Source organism: Paramormyrops kingsleyae, chromosome 2 (assembly GCF_048594095.1).
Source record: "Paramormyrops kingsleyae isolate MSU_618 chromosome 2, PKINGS_0.4, whole genome shotgun sequence".
Lineage (NCBI taxonomy): Eukaryota > Metazoa > Chordata > Actinopteri > Osteoglossiformes > Mormyridae > Paramormyrops > Paramormyrops kingsleyae.
The window spans coordinates 29,148,067-29,171,735 of NC_132798.1; the positions used below are offsets into that span (position 1 = coordinate 29,148,067).

A 23,669-nucleotide genomic window follows, 5' to 3' on the forward strand; every position below is an offset into this window, starting at 1 on the left:
TTCAAATGGGCAACTGTTTCAACATGGGAGACTGCATTTGGATGACTCATGAGACAAAGACTCTGGGTGGTTGCAGAAGCAAATTGAATGAATACAGTCTATATCAAAGCTTGCAAATACTACAGACAAAACAAGGCTTTGTGGATGCCTTACATATAAGGATTAGTTGTTAGGTATTGTGTTTAAAAACTGAAGGCATCTAGTCTTGTGCGTGACCTCTCCCCCAGCCTTGCTGCTCAGTCTTTAGGCCTGAGGATGTACTACAATTTTCCCTGCAGTCCCCTGATAAGCTGAAGAAAGCAAGTAGGCTGTGGAGCGAAGCACCTCTTCAGTGCATACATAGCTTTGTGTGTGAGTTCTGAGGGTCTGCAAGCGCTGAGTGTCCTCCTGGGGAGGCAGACCCCACTGCCCTGTCCTTCCCACAACAGGCTGCAATGTTCTCCTCAGGAAATAGCTGAGCACACCACAACCTTGCCCACCGCAAACTAGCGAGCACCAGCTCCCAGCTCCATAGGGGAGCAACTCTGGGATCATGTCCAAGTGTTTTAAGAAGTCGAATGCATGCCGATATCTGGAAGAAGTCATAATCACAAACCCAGTAAGACGATCCTGCCAACATGAGCCCAGCCCAGGGCTAGGACTCCACTTAGAGTATAAAAAGATCAGAGCCTCTCGCAGCAGTCGGCCAGCTGAATCGCAGGGGAGAGCACAGGCATTTACCAGAGAGCAGCAAAGGGGTGAGAAACACCAGCCAATCAGAAGCAGAGAGCAGCAGAACATGGCCAAGAACCGCCACAAAGTTCTGACTATAACGGATGAGAATATAAGGGGGGAGGGCTGAGATTATTGTGCTTGTGTGTATGTATATATTTATACACAGATATATATATGTATATATATATATATATATGTGTGTGTGTGTGTTTTTGTTTGTTTTTTAACACGGCATACAGATGTAGCAGTCATTGATATTGCACAAGTAATATTCAACATTTTTCCATCATGTGTCATGTACTTCAATCAAAAGCACAATCATGACAGCAATATAACCACCATCCCTGATAGCAATCAGGCAGAGTGCATGTGGAGACCATAAAGACAAATCATGAGACTCTGGCCTGTCAATGGGCAGGACAGGTGCATCAAAAATTTGTAAATCAAATACCAAACGGCAAGTAAATAACCTAACACACTATGATCACTTTATGGTTGCGGTCTACCAGTCTAGGCTTTCCCTCATAAATCTTACAAAATATTTGAGGAACTAAGATGAGCTGAAACAATATACAGACTTGCTGTACAGTACTTTAAAAAAGTATCCGTAGACTTTAGGGATTTATATAAACATTGCATTACTTTATATATTCTTCCAAAATTGTACTTGTGCTAAACACTCCTGCTTTGCCATTTTAACTTTTCCAGAAACCCATCCATCCATTTTCTATACCCACTTGTCCTAAGCTGAGTTACTCAAGGCTGCCATGTAATGACCAAATTCTGCTGTTATTCCAGCTAAACTTCTAGGCTATATCCCATTTCCCATGGCATTATACCAAAAACAGTCAGACAACATAATAATATTCTAACGACAAATTTCTTAAAAATATAATGAAATATTAAGGATCCTTAAAGGGGCATGACGGAATCGTAGTCCTGCTGTGTGAAAAGTTAAACCTAAATTCCTATCACTCTTTAAGGGTATTGTTTGGGTCAAAGAATCCGTTTCCCGTCATGGGAGCTGACCTTGGGACTGATCCACTTTGGCTGTGCTTCAACACGCTATCAAAGCATTCAGCTTTGAGGACAGCGTTTACAACGGAATTCTTGATAAAGAGAGAGTGGTTTTTTTTTTTTTTTGCCAGCTTCCAGCATAACACCGTCAGATGGTATCCGTGGCTGAGTAAACGGTCACAGGGCCTAAGCCACCACACCGACTGCCCCCCTAAGATTAAGCTCCCATGAAACTATAAGCAAATGGCAAATACTCCCTCGGAGCCCACAACAGGTCTACCGCTACCCTCACCCTGGAACAATGTAACCAGCAGAGACATCTGGAAGCCCCACGCTCAGGCAATGACAAGTCAAGGATCTCACTGAGAACACGGCAGACAGAGAGAGCGGCGCAGAGCACATGTCCTCAGCACGCTAATGGAGCACCATCACTGACACGCTTAGCACCACCCGGCAACTGCCAAACAAACTCAAGATCAGACAGGCGTTTGCCTGTTCCCGCTGCCACCCAGCAGGTAGAGAAGGGGATCCTACCGGGCAACATGTAAATCCTCAGAAGCTAAAAGCAGAGCCATAACTGCCTCAGCGAGTGTGTCACAACAAACAAGGTCACAGCATTCACATGACAGTTTCAGGAAGTGCGCGTATGGGATCGGTCTGATACAGCATGCTCCACCCACCGCAGGGATGGCCTAGCATAGCAGGCGTACCTCTGCGGCTCTGCTGATGAAAGGTATCTGCGATCCGCTGTCTATATCCTCGTTGATGATGAGCCTGCGAGCCCACTGCCCGGCCCGGACCACGCCTCTTCCCTGGATCAGCACCAGTAGCTTGTCTGGATTGTTCAAGGCATCCTTGCTCAAGTAGATGAAGCTCTTTGGTTCATCCTCAGATGCATCCACCTAAGGTGGGGGGGGGGGGTAATTGACGACGTTATGCATGGAAGTGTATTTTGAAAAAGTATTCTTCAAACTAAAACTACTACTACACCACTACTACTACAACACACACACAAACACACACACGCGTACACACACTCACCTCATCTTATTTCTCTCATATTTATTTAAAATTTTATATACATTCAAAAATGGATTTCTCAGAAATTCCAGTACTTTATCATTTTATTCAATTATTCATAGTCACTTTTTTCCACATCTAATCATCTTTAACCACCTTTGAATCTTCAGTGAGGTTCACACTTTCAATGCAACACTGGGTGGCTTACCCCCTACTGCTCCATGAACTTAATCCACACTAAGAGATATGAAACTTTCTTAAACCGATTTAATCTGCTTAAAATTGGTGGTCAAAAGTTCAGTGCCATGCAAGTGGATGGTGCGTCCCACTCCATCAGACATAAGAAAATATTACGAATTTATCTGGACAAAGTCAAGCATTTTTAGAGCATCACACCAAGATAAAAACATGTCTTCCAAGAAAAAAAAGAAACATCTCAGATCAATACAAGGATATTGAGAATGAGGCTGTGAGCAACTGCTGACTGCTGAAGTAGTATCTCTGCCTACATTTAAATGCAAAACAGATTTAAGAACAGCCTTTCTTACTCTGAAATCACATGTTACAATAGATTCTTTCCTGAAAAGAGATTTTCACAATAAGACAGCCTCATTTTAATGGGAATGAGTCTAGCACTGTATTTACACCATTAATACTCAAGATAATATGCAAAAACACGAATCAAAAGGAAAATGCCTCTTTTCTTATAAGTACTCACCGGGAGGATTTCTTTAGTCATGTTGCATTTTTTCTCTAGCAATTCATAAACATGCTGTGTGATTATCTGAAAAAACAGGAACGGAAAACAGACAGTAATAACACACACAACGATAAAACCGGCTTCTCACAGCACAATTCGCATGGACACAAACCATCCAGCCAGCCTGTGAATATTAAAATACACACATTCCCATCAGTCTCACATAGTGTGTAATGTATGTGCATTCAGCCTCCAGACAATGTGTGAGATAATTGGGACTGTCATGAATTCTCCTGTTCTAAGTACAGTGAAGAGCAGGGGAATTGTCAACTCAAGGAAAGAAAAAAAAAAGAAACCTGAGTACAAGCTGAGAGCTGACGTAAGGTATGTTTATCCTCAAAGCTACATTGCAGGAAACATGTATACTGTGTAATTTTACCCTCAGGCCAAAAGTTTCATGGTTCAATGACATCAACAACTTTCTTCTTTCCCTTGCCAGAAGAAAGTATACGGGTTGGAGGCGCCTTCAGATAGAGGTACAGTCAACTCTCAAAGACAAGAGCAACTGTGCATATGAAAGGCAGGGATCCTTTTTTATGACACCCTTGTAATATGGCTTACACATGCCCTCTAAGCTGTGTGTTCGCATCCACGCGTCGGTCATCTGACAGAAAGCTTCTAACATAAATCCTCTGATCCTCTGCCGCTCCATGGGGAAAAGAATTTGTTACTTGGGCAAGGGTGCAATGTCCAGATACATACTAGAGTCTAAATGCTTGGATGGGGTTTTATTACGCACGGTGCTGCAGGACATAGACAATAAAAGCCTCAGGCTGGGGGTACATTCTCATTCATCTCCATGTTTATAGTTTTGCAATTTTTACATCTGCTTCCCACCCACGTGGCGTGCCAAGCTGATGGCCTAGTCAATATGGAGGTCTTAAGTGACATGAAAGTCAGCAACACACACTGCCCAGTACACAGCCCCCTTAAATCAGGCTTGCCAGGCTAAGGCTACGCTTTGAGCTCTCTAAGGTGAGTCTGAGGACCTATAAGATGGCATAAGATGCCCCAGGTGTCGGCTGCGAACAAAGTTCAATACTATTCCAAAGAAAGTGTCACATGGCGGGAAAAAGTGTGTGAAACTGTTTAAGAGTCAGCTGACATTTCCATGCCCTAAAAGCCTTAAATAAAAAGATCATGTTTTATTTGATTAAATATATAAATCCATTAACAAAAAATGGGAAAAAACTATGATATTCACCATACCTAGGAAAAAGTGAGGGGGGGGAACAGAACAAATTAAATGGTGGATTGGAGAATTTGACCTGCAGTGAAAAGTGCAAGCAATGCTTTAAATATATATTCCATTTACCCTCACCTAATTCACTAAATGTCAACCATCCCGATGAAGACTAAATGATTCTGGAACACAATATGTTTGTGTAATGATATCAATAAGCCTCGCAGGAAATTTCATTTGCACTACATTATTTGTTCAGTGCCTCAGGTGGCTGGAAAATCATCAGATATGGAGAGGAAAGAGGACAGGGGGGTGTGGATGTGAAGAGAATGGGGGAGGGGGGATTAGCTCGCGTATCTGGACTTGTCACTCAGGAGCAACACTTATAAGTCTTTGTTCTGGATGGCACAGACACAGCCATATAACTGCATAGAGAAGCAGAAGAACAAGTGACTGGCATGTGAGGGAGCTTCACAGCTGAAAGCAGCCACAGCCAGGTGAAGGCCATGGAAGCGCCCCCATGAGGCATGCAACTCACAGACCACGTCATTTAGGTCACGGTTCATACTGATTGCGGGACAACTCCAAATCTGAGAGGCCTTCTGGCCAGGATCAGCTGGATGGCTGGCTGCCAGCAAAGCGCTCTATCAGGAGAAACACGAAGGACACCAACGTCCTGAATGTTCAGATCACTTGCAGCACATTTTCCCTGCTATCGAGAATGCACAAGGCCGATTTATATGCTTTCCATTACATTGAGAACCTAAACGCAGAAAATGTTCAGTGGCTGCAGCGCTAACTAATCTCACAGTATGGCTTCGAAATGCCATTCAAGACAGTAATGTGAAAAAATGAAATAGAATGACACTTTATTTGCTATTTGTACAGTACAAGTACATCTACAATGGAATGCCTCGTCACATCTTGCTCTCTGTTGAGACGTACGGATACACACAGCTGAGAGCTAAGCTTGGAGTCCGAGCGCACGGTCAAGCCATTTGTCTGAGCTAGCTGGAGTATTACGGGAGATACGGGTCATGCTCAAGAGCCCAACAGAGACATGAATATTCTGCAGAGGACAGGACCCGAACTGGCGACCTTCCGATCACAGGCCAAAGCAACGCACAAGTGAGTCAGATAATACTTTGCAAGCATACAACTGTCAGGGAGTGACCTTAGGTACAAGTTCTGCTAGGCTGAGTTTCAATGAGTGACCAGTAACAAGAGCAAGAGTACTGGAACAAGGACTATACAAAACACTATTAGAACCTAACATCAGAAATGCCATTCAAGTAAATAACACCAAGAGAATCTAGCAGGAAGTCTATGTGCAAAATAAAACAGAGCACCCAGCCGTGCCAAGCGAATAAACACAATCTAGATTTAGAAACAACGGCAAAAATACTTCCCCATTTCCTGGGCCTACCTTAACTCAAGCACTGAATTTTTAATTCTCATAATATGTGGTCAGCTACAGATGCATACAGGCCTATAGGGGAACTATAATCAGACATTTTCTTGCAGACTGACCACTCTGGGTCGCCTTTGACAACATAATTGGGCCTGTGTACTTGAGACCATTTACTTCCATTATAGTGTGTGGTGTTTAACAGTGCAGAATGTGACATCAAAACACCCAAGTTAAAAGTGATTTCTGGTATAAATGAATCCCTGAATGGAAGAGGTAAACCTTCATGGTTTATTAGTGTTTCTGAAGCAAATAATGGTAATGGGCAAGAATGGTATACATTACATTAAAGAACCCTGTTACTAAGAAAATAGGTTACAAACCAAAATAATTTAAAATATTTACGCAAACATAATGTTAAGTTAAAGAAAAAAATGTGTCTCACACAAACCCATACAGGAGGTAATACTTGAATGACAAAACTTTTTTAAAACAAATCAGTGCAGTTTAAACTTATTTCAACAACAGGGTCAGGAAGAACACCTGGCCTCTGGGAGTATCTGCAATAGACAGCTGCTAGAACATACAGACATGTGGAATAAGCATGGTCTAGGTCTGACTAGCTGCAGTTCACACCACAGCATGGATAGGGGCTAAACTTTAGGCTGGGCTCAGACATCACTACAGGGGAGAGACATGATAAGTAACCAGGCCTGGCTATAACTGTACAATTTCACAACCTGTATGTCATGCTGTTTATAAACTGTCCTTGCAAAAAAACAACATGATAAGACCACCGCCAAAAAAAGAGCCAGATGTCCACACTATGCATGCAATTAGCCCAGATCAATACCGCTGGGTTTGGTCTGTTTGACCGCTCTCGAAATGATAAGGAAATCATCTGCAGGCCACTAGCCTTGACCCCCAGGCAGCCAGCCTAAACAGTGCTGATTAATTAGCGCTTGCCTTATCGGCTCCAGGGTCCCAGCCAGTCCGAAACCAACTTTATCAGGTGGGTGGCAATCAATACTGTCAGCCGCTGTCGTCTCCCACAGTTTTCAAACAGGCAGAGCGGCGTGGGGCGAGTCTATCAGCGCACACTTTTTTAAAAGCCACTTAGCTTGAAAAGAATGAGCAGCGGTGACATCAAAGCTGTTTATATAATGAAAGTGAGAGGCTCTAGACCATAACAATGACAGCGCCAAGAAAAGAATTACATTTTTTAAACCCGCAGAAAATCCCCACACAAATAGCAGCATGGTAAAGCAAAAAGGGATAAGAAGAATGTTTATTTTAAGGGTAGCCTGTGTAACAGAGAGCCACAATTATTTTACCTCAACCTCTAGTTTAATATCTGGGGTTTGGAGCAACAAAGTTTATGCACTGGTCAAATTCCCACAAGTTTTTATGTCGCTCCTTTATCTGTGGCAAGTTTGTTTCCGGTGCAGTGATGAAAAGCCTCGGTCACCTAGATGAACACTTGGAAAGCGATACTTCATGACCACATTGGGTGTTACCTGTGCGGCAGGCAAAGGGGTCATCCAGCCTTAAAACAATACCTTGCTTTATTTTTCCAACTACAAACACAATAATGTCTAAAACATCTACTAAATCAAGGAGACAGCGAATTTTGTTACAGTCAGTCCCTAGGTTACGATCCGTTCCCTATGTCTGTCTTTAATTCAAATTTATAGGCAAGTCAGAAAAACACTAATACAGTACATAATAATAATAATAATAATAATAATAAATACAGTAGTAAGAGTACCTCCATATGGTACTGTACTGTACCCCAAGCTGACAAACTGCTGAAGCAGCGCAATGTCTTCAGGAGCATCACAAAGTAGTGCGCACATTTGTCATTACATACCGTTGTATATAACACAATTATAATACAATAGGCTAAATAGGCAGTTCATTCATAAGTACAAGTTGTCCATAAGTCTGATATTCTTACAGAAGCCGTATAGAAAATAATCTTGGAGAATACAGATTACAGTTTTGTGCTATTTGATCCACTTGTTACTTTGTGTCCAGTTCATAACAACAGGGTAGATCCAAAGCTATTGCCTTATTCTGATACTTTTCCTTTTCACATGCAAATTCTCTATATGCACATGGATATAAGATGAAAAGTTTCATGAATGTAAAGTGCAGTGTGTTCTTTACCTTCAGTATAAAGCCCTAGATTAACCAAGCTGTACTGATTCATCACACTGGTCTGTTAACTATCAACAACAGCAGGGGGTCCATGCAGGGGGTACTGAATTTATACAGCATGAGTTGTGCAACTTTTCCTCACATGGCCAGGAATAAAAATATGAGATGCAACAGGATGATGCAAAAAAGGAAAAAAAAATCAAAGATGACTACAACTTTGACTGCATGTCCCCAGACTAATTCCAAGTGTATAAAACGATGAACTGCAATATCAGGATGAAGAAAAAAAAATTCATCAACATACAGCCATCTGGCCAGTTCTTACTTCATTAGAATATTCTCTCCGTGGTTGTCATTCCACAGATGAAAAAAAAAGGAGAGAAAATCCCCGTTTATTAACGGCTCAATATACTTTAGTAGGGATAACAGGCACCACTTGCCACCTATCTGGGAAGACTGTCACTTACATTAATAATGACAGTTTCTCAGAGCCTGTGCAGCATATGTACCGCCCTCATGATCTAACCAATCAGAGATTGCTAATATCATCCATACACACCGTACAGATTGACAGAAAAGCACGGCAATACCCTTCTAACAGATGTACGCAAGCTCACATATAGGACATACACAGATAAATAAAAACACTGCTGGACACATGTAAAGCACTTCCCATGTACGCACTCTCCAGGAGAAATGGATAACAAGGAACCGTTAAATGTCGACTGACGCCAATCCCTCAACAGCTCTCATACGCATTACAAGATATTCCTGGGCACCAGCTAACAGCAGCTACATCAGAAAGAAAGAAAGAAGAAGAAAATGAAGATCACCTGACTGAGCACAATGTAGGCACTTCTATTCCACTTGAGTATACCAGCACCCTCAGGGTCTATGTGCAGATTGCATTTTAGCCCAGATGCGTACTTCTAACATTGCATTATTTAATCATCTCTCGGGCTGTGATCAGAATGCTATTGTCATATAATTGTTTTAGTGATATTATTTGACAGCTAAATAGTACACCATTTAACGTACTCAACTGTAAAGTAAAACTCAAGATGACAATGACAGGGAAAGCAAGATGTTTAGAAATGGACCTCTCCAGCCTAATTGCTTGCCTTTGGATAAGCATCAATATTTCATTTAATTAATTGAACAAGCAACATACCAACACTAAATACACTTCAAAAAGAGGACAAGATTTCCATTTTCAATAACAGCAGTATTGCTTTTTTCCTCTTGTTAAAATGCTTTTCATAAGTTTAAAAATATTAACAATCCTCTGGGCACCAAGTATCAAAGAGCAAGCCAACCCCTTTCTTCAACTAGGGTTGTAGACAGAATTAATAAAACCACATATTATGGAAACCAGCCCACCTGTGCACCCCCTGCTCAGAAATCCTAGGGTAAATCGGCTAGCCAAGAAAAATGCTATGTAGAAAGACTGCTTAGTATAACTGCCCTCACTTTCGTCTATGTCACGGCACAGAATCAGCAGTAAAATTAGTAACACTTAAACCCGACAACTCCTCCTTTTTTATCTGGAAAGCACTCAAATAATTCAAAACCTAAACAGTCTTTCAGAACAGCTCATGTCCTAAATCCACACTTTACATTAGCATCATAGTTCAGGAGCAGAGTGGGTGCCAAGTAAATAAAATGGAATTGTAAATGTCATCAAACAACCACTTCCTTGGACTGCCACCAACATATTTAAATATGAATTACACATATATGCATGCAATGCATGAATGAACATATACAGACAAATATAATTACTTTTTTTTTTTTACTTAATTACAAATATAATTCTTAATTACAATTCTTTATTTTTAGGCTTATGCTTGCACAAAACACTTCCTCAACAACTTTGCCTACATTGGCATTAATGCTGGAAACAGCGCAGAAATGACCTACGCAGACTGTGTTCATACACGTGATGTGGACATCTGGTGCCAAAATGGCCCTGACAATGCAGCTGCCTTCAGCTAACAGTGTGGGTCCCTACCTCTTCTGAAAAGCCAATGAGAAGAGAGAACAAACGCATCTTCCTCACCATGAGGATCATTACCAGCCAGATCTGAAAGGGCACACTTCATTGCTAGTGAAGCTTTCCTCTGTGTTCATAATTCTGTTTCGCAACTTCAAGCTTGTCCACGTTAAAAACATAATAATGAAAACAACCATATTCCAAATTATTCAAAGTATGTGGACATTCTTTAAAAACCCATGCATTGTTCTTTGTTTTTAGGAATCCTTTGTAGCCTTCATTTCTGTACACATTCCCCATGCACTCTTTTGAGTGCTGTTGTGTGTTACATCAATGAAGCTTTAACAAAAGGCAAACCATGCAGCATTCCTCAGGAAAGTCTTTTTCATGGTATTATGTGGTTTAACTACAAAGAAAGAACACCACACAACCATTATCTGTTGCTTCATTGAAGTTACAAAAATAAACCATTATATACAGCCTGTTCAACAAAAAAATCCACCAGGTTAACAATAACTTTTAGCTGCTGAAATATTAAACGTATTTTCCCTCTTTCTCTATTTCCACATTTTTATTTGAGAAAGTTCTTTTCTGAATTCAGCAGGAATTGTATTTTGTGCATTGTTAAGGTGCTATTTCTCCAAGGACATACCTAGATCCAAAATAATGCATATATGTATATTAAACAAAAGAATCTATATTTCCTTTGAACTTCAAAGAATAAACAAAACAATTAAAGCAGACAGCAATGAATGAGATTACCACTTAATGCATATTGCATGTGATGAGAAAGTGGGTACGTATTTTACGCTAAGTACAGGGCGGCCAGGAGAGACTTGTTTTAGCGTTCTTAACAATCCTGCACGGTTTAAGTGGTTGTGTACTCAATAAAGGGACTGATCCTCCAATAATTTTATATGACTGATCCCTGCTTAGAACACACATGTTCAGCACTTTGACCATGATGGTGGCAGCAGAATTAACGGCTGGTAAACCGTGACGGTGTAAACGGCATGTCCAGGACACTGCCATAAATCACTGCAAACCAGGCCCGCTCATACGAAAGGAAAGACCACCAAGCTGAAATCTGCAGTGCAAATGTGAAAAACAATTCAAGGAGGTGTCTGGGAACACGAACGCTCTTAGGTAAGCAATACCCATCGCTGCCCGTGCACCTTAAGCGAGCTGATCTCATTGGGACCCATCCAATAGGCCGCAGTGAGGCCCCAGCAAAAGGGCTACATCTCAGCCCTCAAATTCACACATTAGCACTGCCGACCTGTCAGCCTCATTGGTATTTAACAAGGCTGACATCACTGACTTGGAGGGGGAAAAGGGGGTTCAAGTATTAGGCTATTTATTCATTGACGTAAGACTGGATTACAAGGAAAGTGTGTATGTATGTATGTATGTATGTATGTATGTATGTATGTATGTATGTTTGTATGTGTCCATGCTGCAATTGTGATACCCTTGTCAGTAAGTGCATTTCATAACAGCTTACAATTCAATTACGTTAAAAAGTTTAAACTGATATAGAAAATTCAGTTTATCTGTTACTACAATGCTATTACTTGGCATCATTTAAAAAAATGTATTTGCTCATTTCCCATCATTTTATCAAAATACTTTAACATATAAATACACACAAACAGAAATAAGTGCTAACATACAAAGTATGCAAAATATTACAACTTCAAGAAGGAAAATTTGAGCTGTATACCTCGCCCAGGGCCTCATATCGCTTTTGGTTCCACCGGTGCAAGTCCTCCCGGTAATTGAACACAAATGGTTCTCCAGTCTTTATGTGCCTCAGCTGTCCCTCTAGAGAGAGGGGGGGAAAAATGAAACATTATTTTTTTCCCCCAGAATTATTTCCCCACATTACACTGTACAGGGAGTAATGACTTTAGACAATAGCAACTTCAATAAATCCATTCTGAACTGGGAAAAGGAGTCTTTGGTAGAGTCATAGTATTACCCTGAAAAGGTCACCAAACTGTGTAAAGAACTTTCACAATTTCAGGTTTTTTTTTAATTTTTTTAAATAAACACTAAACGAGCTTCTGCCTCCCAAAAGACAACATTCAAACTGGATTTAACCTTCAGTTAAATTTAGTTCGGTGAATGTGCATCTTTTTCTTTTACGCAATTAAATGTGTTTGGCTCACATCCCCCATCTGGCAGGTACACAGCCTGGGGACGCCGAGCCCGCTTCCAGTCACGGCTCCCCTGTCCTTTGGGGACAACTGGCAGACACAGCCCAGACAGCTGGCCCGACGCTTCACCACACTCCGCCCTGTACCCCAATGCACCTGAGATCTAGGGCAACCCAGCCCAAACCACCACTATCATCCCTCCCTCTTCGATGGCATAGCCTCTGAGGCTCAGCCAATCACATTCACCCACACTGGGCACAAAGAGCTCATCAAATTCCATCGTTCCGGGTCATACAATAAAGCCATAAACTGGCGAAAACCTGACAACTCTCAAGGACTGCTTAGGCAAATGAGGAAGTGGATTTCAGAGAAGGTGAAAAGAACACATCATAATTAGTGTATTTAGTCTTTTAGGTACTATTAGAATAAATACAACTGACTATTTACAGCAAGGCTCAAAATAGAGTGGCAGTTTTCATTTCAGTTGCATTTCTGAGGTTTTAGGGCTGAGATGCAATACAATTACCCGTTAATTTTACAGATTGTTTTATGTGCAATTTAGATAGGAATGCATTGAAATAAAAGAAAGCAAATTGAGAGTTTATTATATTTTCAACCGAAGTGCAATTGCGATTCATATTTTCAGATATATTAAAAATTAGCCCAATTTATTGCTCCTTTGACAATGTATAACAAAACCCAAAACAGTGTTAAATTTAATTGCGACCTATATGATTATAAACACAAACACAAAAAACAACGTGCATAGTTAACCCAAATAGCTCAAGGGACTAAGCTCAATTATCTTGGAAAAAGTGAAAACATCTTTGAAGATAAAGGATTGTTTAAACCTTTCAAAATGAACCACTTACATGTGATAACCACACAATAAATCTTCAGTTGCTCACTCAATAAAAATTACAATTTGCTTATATCATTAGTCTTTCAACAACATGTAATGTTAAAAGCTTGTTCATTCCTCGGAGATAGAGTGAAATAGGTTTGAAAAGGCAACTGAACAAAAGTAGCTAAAAGAAATCAATTATGCATTCATGGATGGGAGAAATGAAATCTTCTAAACAGCAGTGCCTAACAGAAGGAAGACAGGATTATAATGAAACAGAACATGCATTGAAAGTTCAGCTCCATCGCCTTCACAACACAGCCTCTCCAAGGAATATGCTTTCCCAACTTTTTCTTTTTTTCTGGATAATTAGCATGCTGTTCTAATTTCTTTAGCTTAATTAGGTGTACATAACCTTGGATTTCCAGTAATGAAGAAGCTGAGGGCTACCGTGATGAAGCCGTCAGCTTTATGATAAAAATAAAATGCCTGCAAGAAACAAAAGAAAGTGTGTTGCATGTTTCACTATCTTAAAGTATTAAATATTACTAAGTTTTACTCAGGACTTCATAAAAAAAGAGCTCTCATCCGAGTGTTTTAGGAGACACCAAATTCAAAAACTTTATGATGCCCACACATACACACACATCTGTGTGTGTGTATGTGTGTGTGTGTGTGTACGTTTGTATAAAAACCAAAGCCCTGTAATATATTCGGGACATGAAACCAGAAAAGGCCTGGAGGAGTCAGAAGGAAGTTTATGCAAATCTTCGATCAGCATCTATGGAAGCATGAACAGGTTACTGACAGCCCATGGCAGATACACAGTACCATAATCTGAGAGAGAGTCTGAAGTCTCCCTGACACAATTATGATTGATCTGACAGAAACTATCATCACATGATAATGCCCATTTCACACAGTCAAAAGAAAGCGCCATTCAGAGTGATACTTACGGTCATTGAAGGCATACTCAAATTCTTCTAGGGTCCTGGGAAAATAAAGAGGTGGTTCATCTTTCTTCATGAGCTCATCTAAATCTATTCTAGACAGCAAATCTGTACAAGGGGAGAGAAGTGAGGGAAAATGCAATCAATAATGCTTGATAATGCTTTTTGCTCGCAGGAAACGAAGGAGAGCCAAACCACAATCATTTTCAAATTTATTTACACTCATATAGCTCATATCCCAACTTGACCTTATACTTTCAGCTCCAGTAAACAAGTTCATAAGTTCAAATACAGCCATTGTTAAAGTAGGTTGTTCTTCTGGACAAGGCATTCCACATTAATAAGGGGAGGAAAGCATAAATATGAAAGGTAAATAGTGACAAAAATGTGCAGCATGCTATCTGAGGGCTGCACAGTGACTGTGATTGAGTGGGACCTGGACACAGATCGCAGTGTCCATCTGTCTGGAAAAAGAAACACTGCCACCTTCAATAAGATGAATGAAGATCTTGACAGGCCGCAGGCGCATCTTTGTACACCGCAGTCAGAATTGGTCACCATCTACGTCTACACTAAGCAGGAATGGCACTATAATGATGAGGGGACCAGAAATGCAGCACTAGGATGCACACTACCGAGGGGCATCCCATGCCTGCCTGCGACTCACTGTCTTTGTTGGGGTTGGATATTACAACTTCTGCAAATACCTTTTGCTTCCCAGTCTATTTCAGAACAGTCTATATAAAATATAGTTTGCGATAATACGATAGTATTTCACCAATTTATTTTTTGTCATTCTCAATACAGCTCTTAACTTATATTACATGCATTTATGTGTGTGTGTGTGTTTATATAATTTTATCAGTATATAATAGCCTCATCTACAGTTAATGAGTTCTATAACTATATGTTGATTGAGTCAATTTATCCATGATTCATTACAAATTAACCCATCCAAACAGAATTATATGCTATGCATAATTTTTAATAGTGCAGTATTGTTCTCTTACAGAAGACAGGCAGGAGATATGCATTTTACAACACCATTTGTGAATAATGGACCAATTAAAATTATAAAGACCACAAGTCTAAAATTGTTAGGCAGACTGAAAACTGTTAAAATGTATTAAAATTATTTTAAAATTACTTATAAATTGTTTACCTTTGAGTGCTGTTGTTTTTTCTTGACCCCCCGGCTGTGCCATGGTTATCCACAAAATGAGTATTATATAACCATAAGCGTTCACAACCATTGATTTTCCGCCCTGTTCAATCACTGCACGTTAGCCTAAATAGTTACACACAGAAAAGATCGTTGCTGCTAAATATTCATCCATTCTACAATAATACTATCTCCATGCAAAAAAAAAAAACGTTTTTAAAAATATTACAAAAAGTTTTAAACATTCATTTCAGTGGCCTCATATGGGGTCATATAAACTCCAATAAAGTAAAAGAGCAGCCACACAAAAGACATAGAATTACAGTGATTGGGGCATCGTACATAATCACTCCTCAGACTAGGAACAGGTAGGATATAAGCGGCTCATTAAAATATAAATGAATAGGACATCCTCATCATATATGAGCACTTACCCGCTAATAAACTTAACTAGATCAGTTGCTTAACGAGTCCCATTGTCACAGCGATACAGTTGCCAATAACTTAGGGAAAGACAATAAAACAATAGCAAATAACCGCTACGACCTATTAAACAACGACTGTTCAGTTATTAGGAATGTTATCAACATTCATTTAGGTACCAAATGGTATTTTGACAGTAACGATACTTAGCATCACTTGTATTTAAAGGGGGTTAAGTGTTTATTTATCGTAGCACTCCCTAGCACTAAAAAGCCAGCGGAACAAAAAATAAATGTATCTGCTGTGCGGTAAGTGAAACTAGCATGCGTAAGTCATTTTTGATTTTTGATATATATATATATATATATATATATATATATAGACAACTTAACATATGATTAGCGTATTAGCCAAGACAGTATAGAAAGCTGCTATGAGCAACATGTGAAACACAACCATGTATATGCTGTTTCCGATGACATAAGTCACCTTAGGTTACAGATACGAGTAAAGGGATCAGCCACAATTAACTACAGCTCGTTACTTTGCTGTATTAAATAACAATTTACCTAGACAGGTAGTTAGCCACTTCGGTTATAAAGAAAGTAAAGCGGGTAATATCACTTGACAAATGCCGTTTCCGCGAGCAATGCGTTCGCGCACACACTGCACGCGCGCACGGAGCGCGCGGCTAACCTTTAGACAGCTACGTGTGTGATTATGGGCATGCACGCTTATTTAATTCACGTACCATTGCAATCTGAAAGAGTAAAGAACATAAACATCCGGAACCCTCAGCTTCCTTTAAAAAAAAAAAGAAAGAAAAAAGTGAAAAACAGGAAGGAAGGATGATACGGAAACGGAAGCTGCGGACTCTGCTGACATGGCCGACTGCGCCGAACGTTTAAAAAGACAGCGCCACACTCTGAACTAAAAAACAACTGGTTTGAAATTACGTCTGTAATTCAAAAAGTAGCAAATATTATGACTATCATTAATAGTCATACTGGCGATAAAACGTTTTAATGAGTGGAAACAAGTAAAGGAATGGCCGTTTTTACATGTAACAGTTTTACATGTAACAGTATTACATATTGTAAATGCTGCTTTCCCCATAACATCATCTTTGAGAAACAGCAATAGAAAGGTGGAGGGGTGGCCTCCTAGATGGACTTTAACATCTAAGTGCAACACAACAATAACATAGAACAGAATCCAACACAGGACAGAAGTAAAGCTAAAGCAAACAGCAGGTCTGGTATTATACATGCTGCAAAGCATGCTGGGACTGATATCCTGAGTACACAGCAACTTCCATGGTACAAAGCATTATATACACAATGGTCACTTTATTATTTACCTTATGTAATACCAGGTAGGACCCCCTGTTGTCTCCAAAACCACTGCAGGGATGCATTTTTGCATAATGCTGTTACACTGAGCTTTTGTTTATATATATTTTTTTGTTTATCATACCATTATCTGTAAACACAAGTACATGGAAACCCCAAGAGAGCGGCTGTTTTGAAGATGGTGGAAGCGCCATGTCTGGTACCAGCAATCATCATGTTAAAAGGCACATGTCTTAGCTGTTCTAATGTTTACCCACTCAGTAACTGGACCTCTTGATATTCAGTTTCTGATACATGATTCACTGTTTGGAGGAGCAGGAATCAGGCTTTGTGTTAACAAGCAGGTGTACCTAAGAACTGGAGGAAGAAGTGTGTGTGTGTGTGTGTGTGTGTGTGCACATACATGCAGTATATGTCTGTAATAGATGTATAGATAATAAAATCCATCCATCCAATTTCCGCCACTTATCCAGGGTCAGGGGCAGCAGTCTAAGCAGGGATGCCTAGACCTCCTTCTCACCAGTCACCTTCACTTGCTCCACCAAGACATTCCCAGGGCAGCTGAGAGATCTCCAGCATGTTCTGGGTCTACCCCAGGGACTCCTCTCGGTTGGACATGCCCAAAACACCTCCCCAGGGAACCGTCCAGGGGTCATCCTAGGCAGATGCCCGACCACATCAATGCGGAGGAGCAGCGGCTCTACTGTGAGCCCCTCCCAGATGTCTGAGCTCCTCACCCTCTCTCTAAGCTGAGCCCAGCCATTCTGCGGATGAAGCTCATTTCAGCCGCTTGAATCTGTGATCTCATTCTCAGTCACTACCCAGAGCTCATAGACCATAGGTGAGGGTAGGAACATAGATTGACCAGTAAATTGAGTGTTTTACCTTCTGGCTCAGCTCTTCACCAAAACAGAATGGTACAGCGTCCGCCTTACTGCCTGTCAATGTCCTGCTCCCTTCTTCTCTCACTTGTGAACAAGACCCCAAGATACTTAAACTCCTCTTCTTGAGGCAGTAACTCATCCCCCACCAGACAAAGGCAATCCACCCTTTTCCGGTTGAGAACCATAGCCTCAAACTCGGAGGTGTTGATACTCATCCCGGCTGCTTCAGGCTCAGCTGCAAACTGCCCCAGTGCCTGCTGCAGGTCACAGCCCAATGATGTCAACAGGACCACATCATCTGCAAAAATCAAAGATACTATCCTGAGGCCCCCAACCCGGGCGACGTAAACTCCAACGCACTGGCACTGAACCGGGGAGCTATAAGTAGCCCTACCCCTGCTCAGTGCCCCTCGCCATGGGTAACGCCAGAGTGGCATTGAGTTCAGCCCCTCTCCAGCAGTTTGGTTCCTGAGTAAGAGCCGTGCATTAGGGGTGGGGGATATGACCTAAAATTATTATCACGGTACTATATCACAGTATTACTTTTTTACAAGTTTTGGGAGGAGTAGGATGTCCTGTCCCTTTATATATATATTTTTAAAAAGCTGTCTGGCGTGAGATTTTCAATTCATGAGTCTCCATACACATGTAAGAGTTTTATTATCTTGCAAACAGTCTGTAGGGTTTGCAAACTACCCCAGCAGTTTTGATGTAGCTAATTTTAGGTTTATAACTGAATATTGATTTGCCATAAGATTTCTTGGGTGAGTGTGAGAGTCAAAAAGCGTGTCATGCCAGATGCATGCCTAATTGTCTGATAGCCAATTACATAAAATCTGTTTATTTTTTATTTGTTAATTTTTCTTTCGCGACTTGGCATCAACGTATGTTTGACAGAAAATTCACACAATGCAGATAAACCAGTTACATATACTATATAAAGACAAGTATTCAGAATACCACTGAAGCTTTGAAAAAAAAAACTTTATTTTTTTATAAATAAGCTGTTGTATAATTAGGCTGTTGACTTCTCGAGGTGTTAGCGGTATAGTGCAAATCCATATCGTGGCGGACAATCACACCGGTAATTGGTATGACACCGGTGTATCCGCCCACCCCCACGGTGCATCAAGGTGAGCCTGACTATATCTAGTTGATATCTCTCTACCTCCCTCACCAGTTCAGGCTCCTTTCCCATCAGAGAGGTTATGTTCCATGTACCTAAAGGCAGTTTTGGTAGCTGGCGATTGGTCTGCCGAGGCCCCTGCCTTCGACTGCCACCCGTTCTACATTGCATCCGACCTCACCGGCTCCCCCTGCAGGTGGTAGGCCCACAGGAGGACGGACCCGTGTTATTTCTTCGAGCTAATACTCGGCCAGGCCCCATGAGTGGAGGTAATTTGGAGAGGGAATTTAAGTGAATACTGGCATGCCATCCACATTGTACCCCTGCCTTGTGCCACCTGGAATAGGCTCCAGGCCCCTTGTGACCATGGCTAGGATGAGGGGTTAGAAAATGGATGGATATAATTTAAGTGAACTGCAGGGTTACCACCATACACGTCATCTCCAAGTGGTTGCAACTTACACACAAAGTTAGAAAATGTGCATCTATGGTACGCACTATCAACCTAAATAAGTCCCACACAAAGGAATTAGTTTCTTTTGAACATATATTACTTTTATCAGCTCATATTGCATTTCCAAATGTAACAACTGATCTAGACAGAATTTTCTTATGTTCATATTTAATCAGGAAAAAGAATGTACGTCAAGCTATTTCAGGCATCTGGATAGATGACTAGATAATGAAGGCACTTAAATGTCATAGTCATGTTTCTTGTTTTGCTCAGAACTTTTTGCTCAGTATTTTGGGCTACCTAATTCTCCGACAGCCAGTGATATAAAAAGAGAAAGAAAATCAGTTGTCTCATTCATGCCCATCATCCATTTAAACCATCCATCTATTCAAGCCACCAGAATTTCACAAAAATTGTATTTCCCTGAAAGAATTTCATTCATATTTCAAATCACTTCACTTTTTTGTATTAGTTTCAGCATACACCAAACACACCTACTAATAGCTAAATACATACTTTTAGTACCTAAGATGTTAACGAAATTTAATTTTGTTTCTTATTTGATATTGTATTTGTTTCCTTTAACTACATTCAGTAGTTGACTGATAATAATAAAACAGAAATATAATTAAACTGAGAATAAGTAATATCTTACATCTGATTTTTGAAAAGAAAAATTGCATCATACAAAACATACAGAACATAAAGCGGAAAAAGTTCTTTCAACATTGTTTGGTTTCAATAGAGCTTAGGAACGGTGAAAGCTAAAAAAAAATGATAACAATAATATACAATGCCAGATGGGGAAAAACTGTCATAAACGCATATCTGAAACTAAACATGCAATTACAGTTGTAATTTTTTCAGACAAAGACAATAAACAGAAAAATCCACAATTTAACAAACATAACAAAATGAGTCTAAAAAGATCTCTATGCTTCTGCTGTAGTAACAGATAATCAAAGAATTTTTATATCCTTCTCCCTTGTTGTTTGTCATTGTGCTGCTCGAGTGAAAATGCCAAAAATGTCTGTTTTATGAAAGACTACCCACTGAACAAGCCATTTAAGTCAAGCATGTTTTTAATTGTAAACGTTTGCTTCTGTCGGGCAGGACAGCTTGTGTGCTCCAGTACGACACAAGAGAAGTCCTACGATCCCAGGCTGGTTTTGAAATAGACATTTTGCAAGTGATCCACCAGAGTTTTCTCTTCATCTTCAAGAGCAGCCTCCTCCTGCAATTCCCACCTGAAATGTGAAGACAGATCTGCATTAGCATCACCCTTTATTACCCTAATACTATAATATACAGTCTGCCACACTCTTCAAAAAAACCCACACAGTTTTAAGGATCTGCAAGAAGTACAACTTGGAGAGTTTCCAAAATATGCCAGCACACGCAAGAAATGCTTATTAAATATATTATTAAATATTGAAAATGATTTCAAGTCGGTTTCTTTGCACTGTTATATATAAGATAATTATATGTTGTTATATTATTTTCATTTCACTATATTATTAATTTAATTTAATTTAATTTTAGATCAATAATCATTTTAATAATAAGTACAAAGACAATTACACCACATATTCTTTACTTTCCTTAAAAGAGCTTTCAAAAAATGGTAGTTTTAACGCCTCACTATGGAAGCTGAGACCTGAGTCCCTCCCTCAGGACACATACAGCCTTTAGTTATAAGAATGTTAGATCAGTTTTTAAATAAAAGGAAAAAAGAAACAATGATTGGTAACCAAACAAACATGGGGTCCACATATAAGCAGTGTAACTATTTTTATGAATGCAAATACCGGGCTGCCCACTGTCCCACACTGACCGTAAAACTCCCATGATTCAGAAGATAAGCTTGTAATTTCTCCTGCAAGTTTTACAGTTCTATCCAACTGTTATATTACCTGGGGGTTAGCCTAATATCCAGAAAGGAGTACCCTATACAAATAACGTGTACTTTCCGAAGCTGGTTGTCATCCAATTACTGATGAATATCCATGTCTACCTTCAGCGATTCTTACCATTTTCTCATTGGATTTCCTGGAAGCAACAAAGCTGATTGGCCTGCTATGCTTACAGTCCCTCCCCATCGACTACAGGATATTTCCATCACTCATGTGCATGAGAAAGAGAAAGCATTTCAAACATCTCTGAGCAATCTTTATTGTGTTTGACCTGTATTACATGCAGAAACACGACATTATACATGTAAACTCTGTTCTGTTGTGTGTTGTATCCTGTGCGTTTTACAATCTCTTGGTCTGTAATTCTTAGATGGCTTATTTGCTTTGCATAGATGCACATTTACTTTTTTGTAGTTCACACTGCATTTACTTGTTCTCCTTTGTGTGCATATTGTATCTAATATGCTTAGTTTTGCTAGCTGGATTAAAATAAGTCATCTAGCGTATTCAGCAAAGTACATAACTGGTACGTAGCAGGCAAAGTTGCTCTCTCCCACACATACAGTCACACCCAAAATACTGTCTTATACCGAGATGTCCCAAGCCTACTCTCCATCCACACAGAACAACATTGTGTTTCATATATGGTACTACTGAACATATATCATTATGGCCCCTGTCATACATGATTCATATAGGTATGACACATGATCCAACATGATGCTAGTGGTCACATTTATTGGCCATACAAGCATAGTATATCTTGATATAATATGACCATATGTGATCAATGTAAAACAAGTTATGTATGTATGTATGTATTCTTACTTTTCACATGGGAATATGCAGAGTTTGGGGTTAAAACAGGCGCACTTCCAACATTAAGCATCCCCACCTCACCCCCACCTTACTCTAAATCTCACTCAATATATTACTCAAAGTTGGCAGCCCTTCAAACTGCAGATATATTGGGTCTTGCTGTGTCTCAGACTTACACCATTGTGCACTGCAATAATGAGTTAATCAGTAAGTACAAGATGGGCATAAAATTTCTGGTAGCCGGACACCATCATGGACCAGAAGTCGATCCAACAAGTAGATACTCCAGGTAGATCAGCATTAGGAGACGCAGCGACCAAAGATCTGAGAGTCAGGGGTACCACTAGAGATTTTGGGTCCCATGAAAGTACATCACACTATACCTTGAACCCTAACCAATCTAATTATTTTCTAAATTTTTAGTGCCTCTATCACTCAGAGACCCTTGGAATCATCCAAACTTCCCCCCTTTATGGCACCCCCATTGAGAGTTGTAAGGTGTGGGCAGATAATTCTCATGTTCCTTAGGAAGTTATGACGGGTCATCGGTTTTGTGTGATCCCCAAGAAGATCTTGTCAACAAGGATTACCAGAATGTTCTAATGCTTCTGGCAGCAGGACAGGGTGGAGCCATCCAAGTTTCTGCAGATGTGTTGGGTCCGATTGACAGAGCATGTCTGTCTTGGTTACAGTATAAGTTTTGTGGGTCACTGGGAAGTAAGGTTAATTGCACCATTCTGTGTAAAAGCATTGCTCTGGATTATTACGGAGCAATTTTTCAATAAACTTTTAAAACACCCAGTGCAGTAAAGAAACTGACAATCCGACAAATGAAGCATTTTCCTTAACATTCGAATCCTTACTATGACAGCAGACTTTATTTTACCCATATTTTCTGTGATATAATAGTTCTTTTTTAATAACCAAAACTGGAATCAATAGTTCATGGCAATTATCTGGGCAGTAACAGTTGATTCTTTAAGATAAAAAAATGTTAAGCATTCACTTTTAAATGTAAGGTACTTTTTCATTCTTCCTATCCATCAGGCAGAGTGGAGGCTCTGAGGCTCGGGATCTGTGCCAGCAACTCGAAGGTTGCTGATTCGAATCCTGTGAATGTCCGGAGTGATTCTACTCCGTTGTGCCCTTGAGCAAGGCCCTTAACCTGGGTATGACGTTACTCTATATCCAGCCCTGTAAGAAGGTCCTCCAACTTACAGGGAAAAGCTTGGGGGTTGGTGACAGGACTGGCACTCCAGCCACTGGAATGAAAACCCACACTGGTTCATTCAGTGTGGTGCTGAGGTATCACCTGCCACATCACTATA

At 40.2% G+C, this 23,669-nt stretch overlaps 2 protein-coding genes across 12 annotated transcripts in view; both read right to left on the minus strand.

Moving 5' to 3' along the window:
- arb2a (ARB2 cotranscriptional regulator A) overlaps nt 1-16,673 on the minus strand; it is a 133,182-nt gene extending 116,509 nt beyond the window's left edge. For 3 of the 8 annotated variants that reach the window (XM_023818280.2, XM_023818278.2, XM_023818281.2), the window contains exons 1-6: nt 16,545-16,649; nt 15,371-15,496; nt 14,215-14,316; nt 11,979-12,079; nt 3,470-3,535; nt 2,442-2,633 (exon numbers count right to left, since the gene is read on the minus strand). In XM_023818280.2, coding sequence (XP_023674048.1) covers nt 2,442-2,633; nt 3,470-3,535; nt 11,979-12,079; nt 14,215-14,316; nt 15,371-15,461 — 552 coding nt within the window. In that variant the 5' untranslated portion in view covers nt 15,462-15,496; nt 16,545-16,649. The other 5 variants (XM_072708888.1, XM_023818275.2, XM_023818276.2 and 2 more) reach the window with 5 other exon arrangements.
- Nucleotides 16,674-19,684: 3,011 nt separating this feature from the next.
- kiaa0825 (KIAA0825 ortholog) overlaps nt 19,685-23,669 on the minus strand; it is a 105,304-nt gene continuing 101,319 nt past the window's right edge. For all 4 annotated transcript variants that reach the window (XM_023818331.2, XM_023818332.2, XM_023818330.2 and 1 more), the window contains exon 20: nt 19,685-20,856. In XM_023818331.2, the coding sequence (XP_023674099.2) occupies nt 20,760-20,856 (97 nt within the window). In that variant the 3' untranslated portion in view covers nt 19,685-20,759. The remainder of the gene's footprint in view (nt 20,857-23,669) is intronic.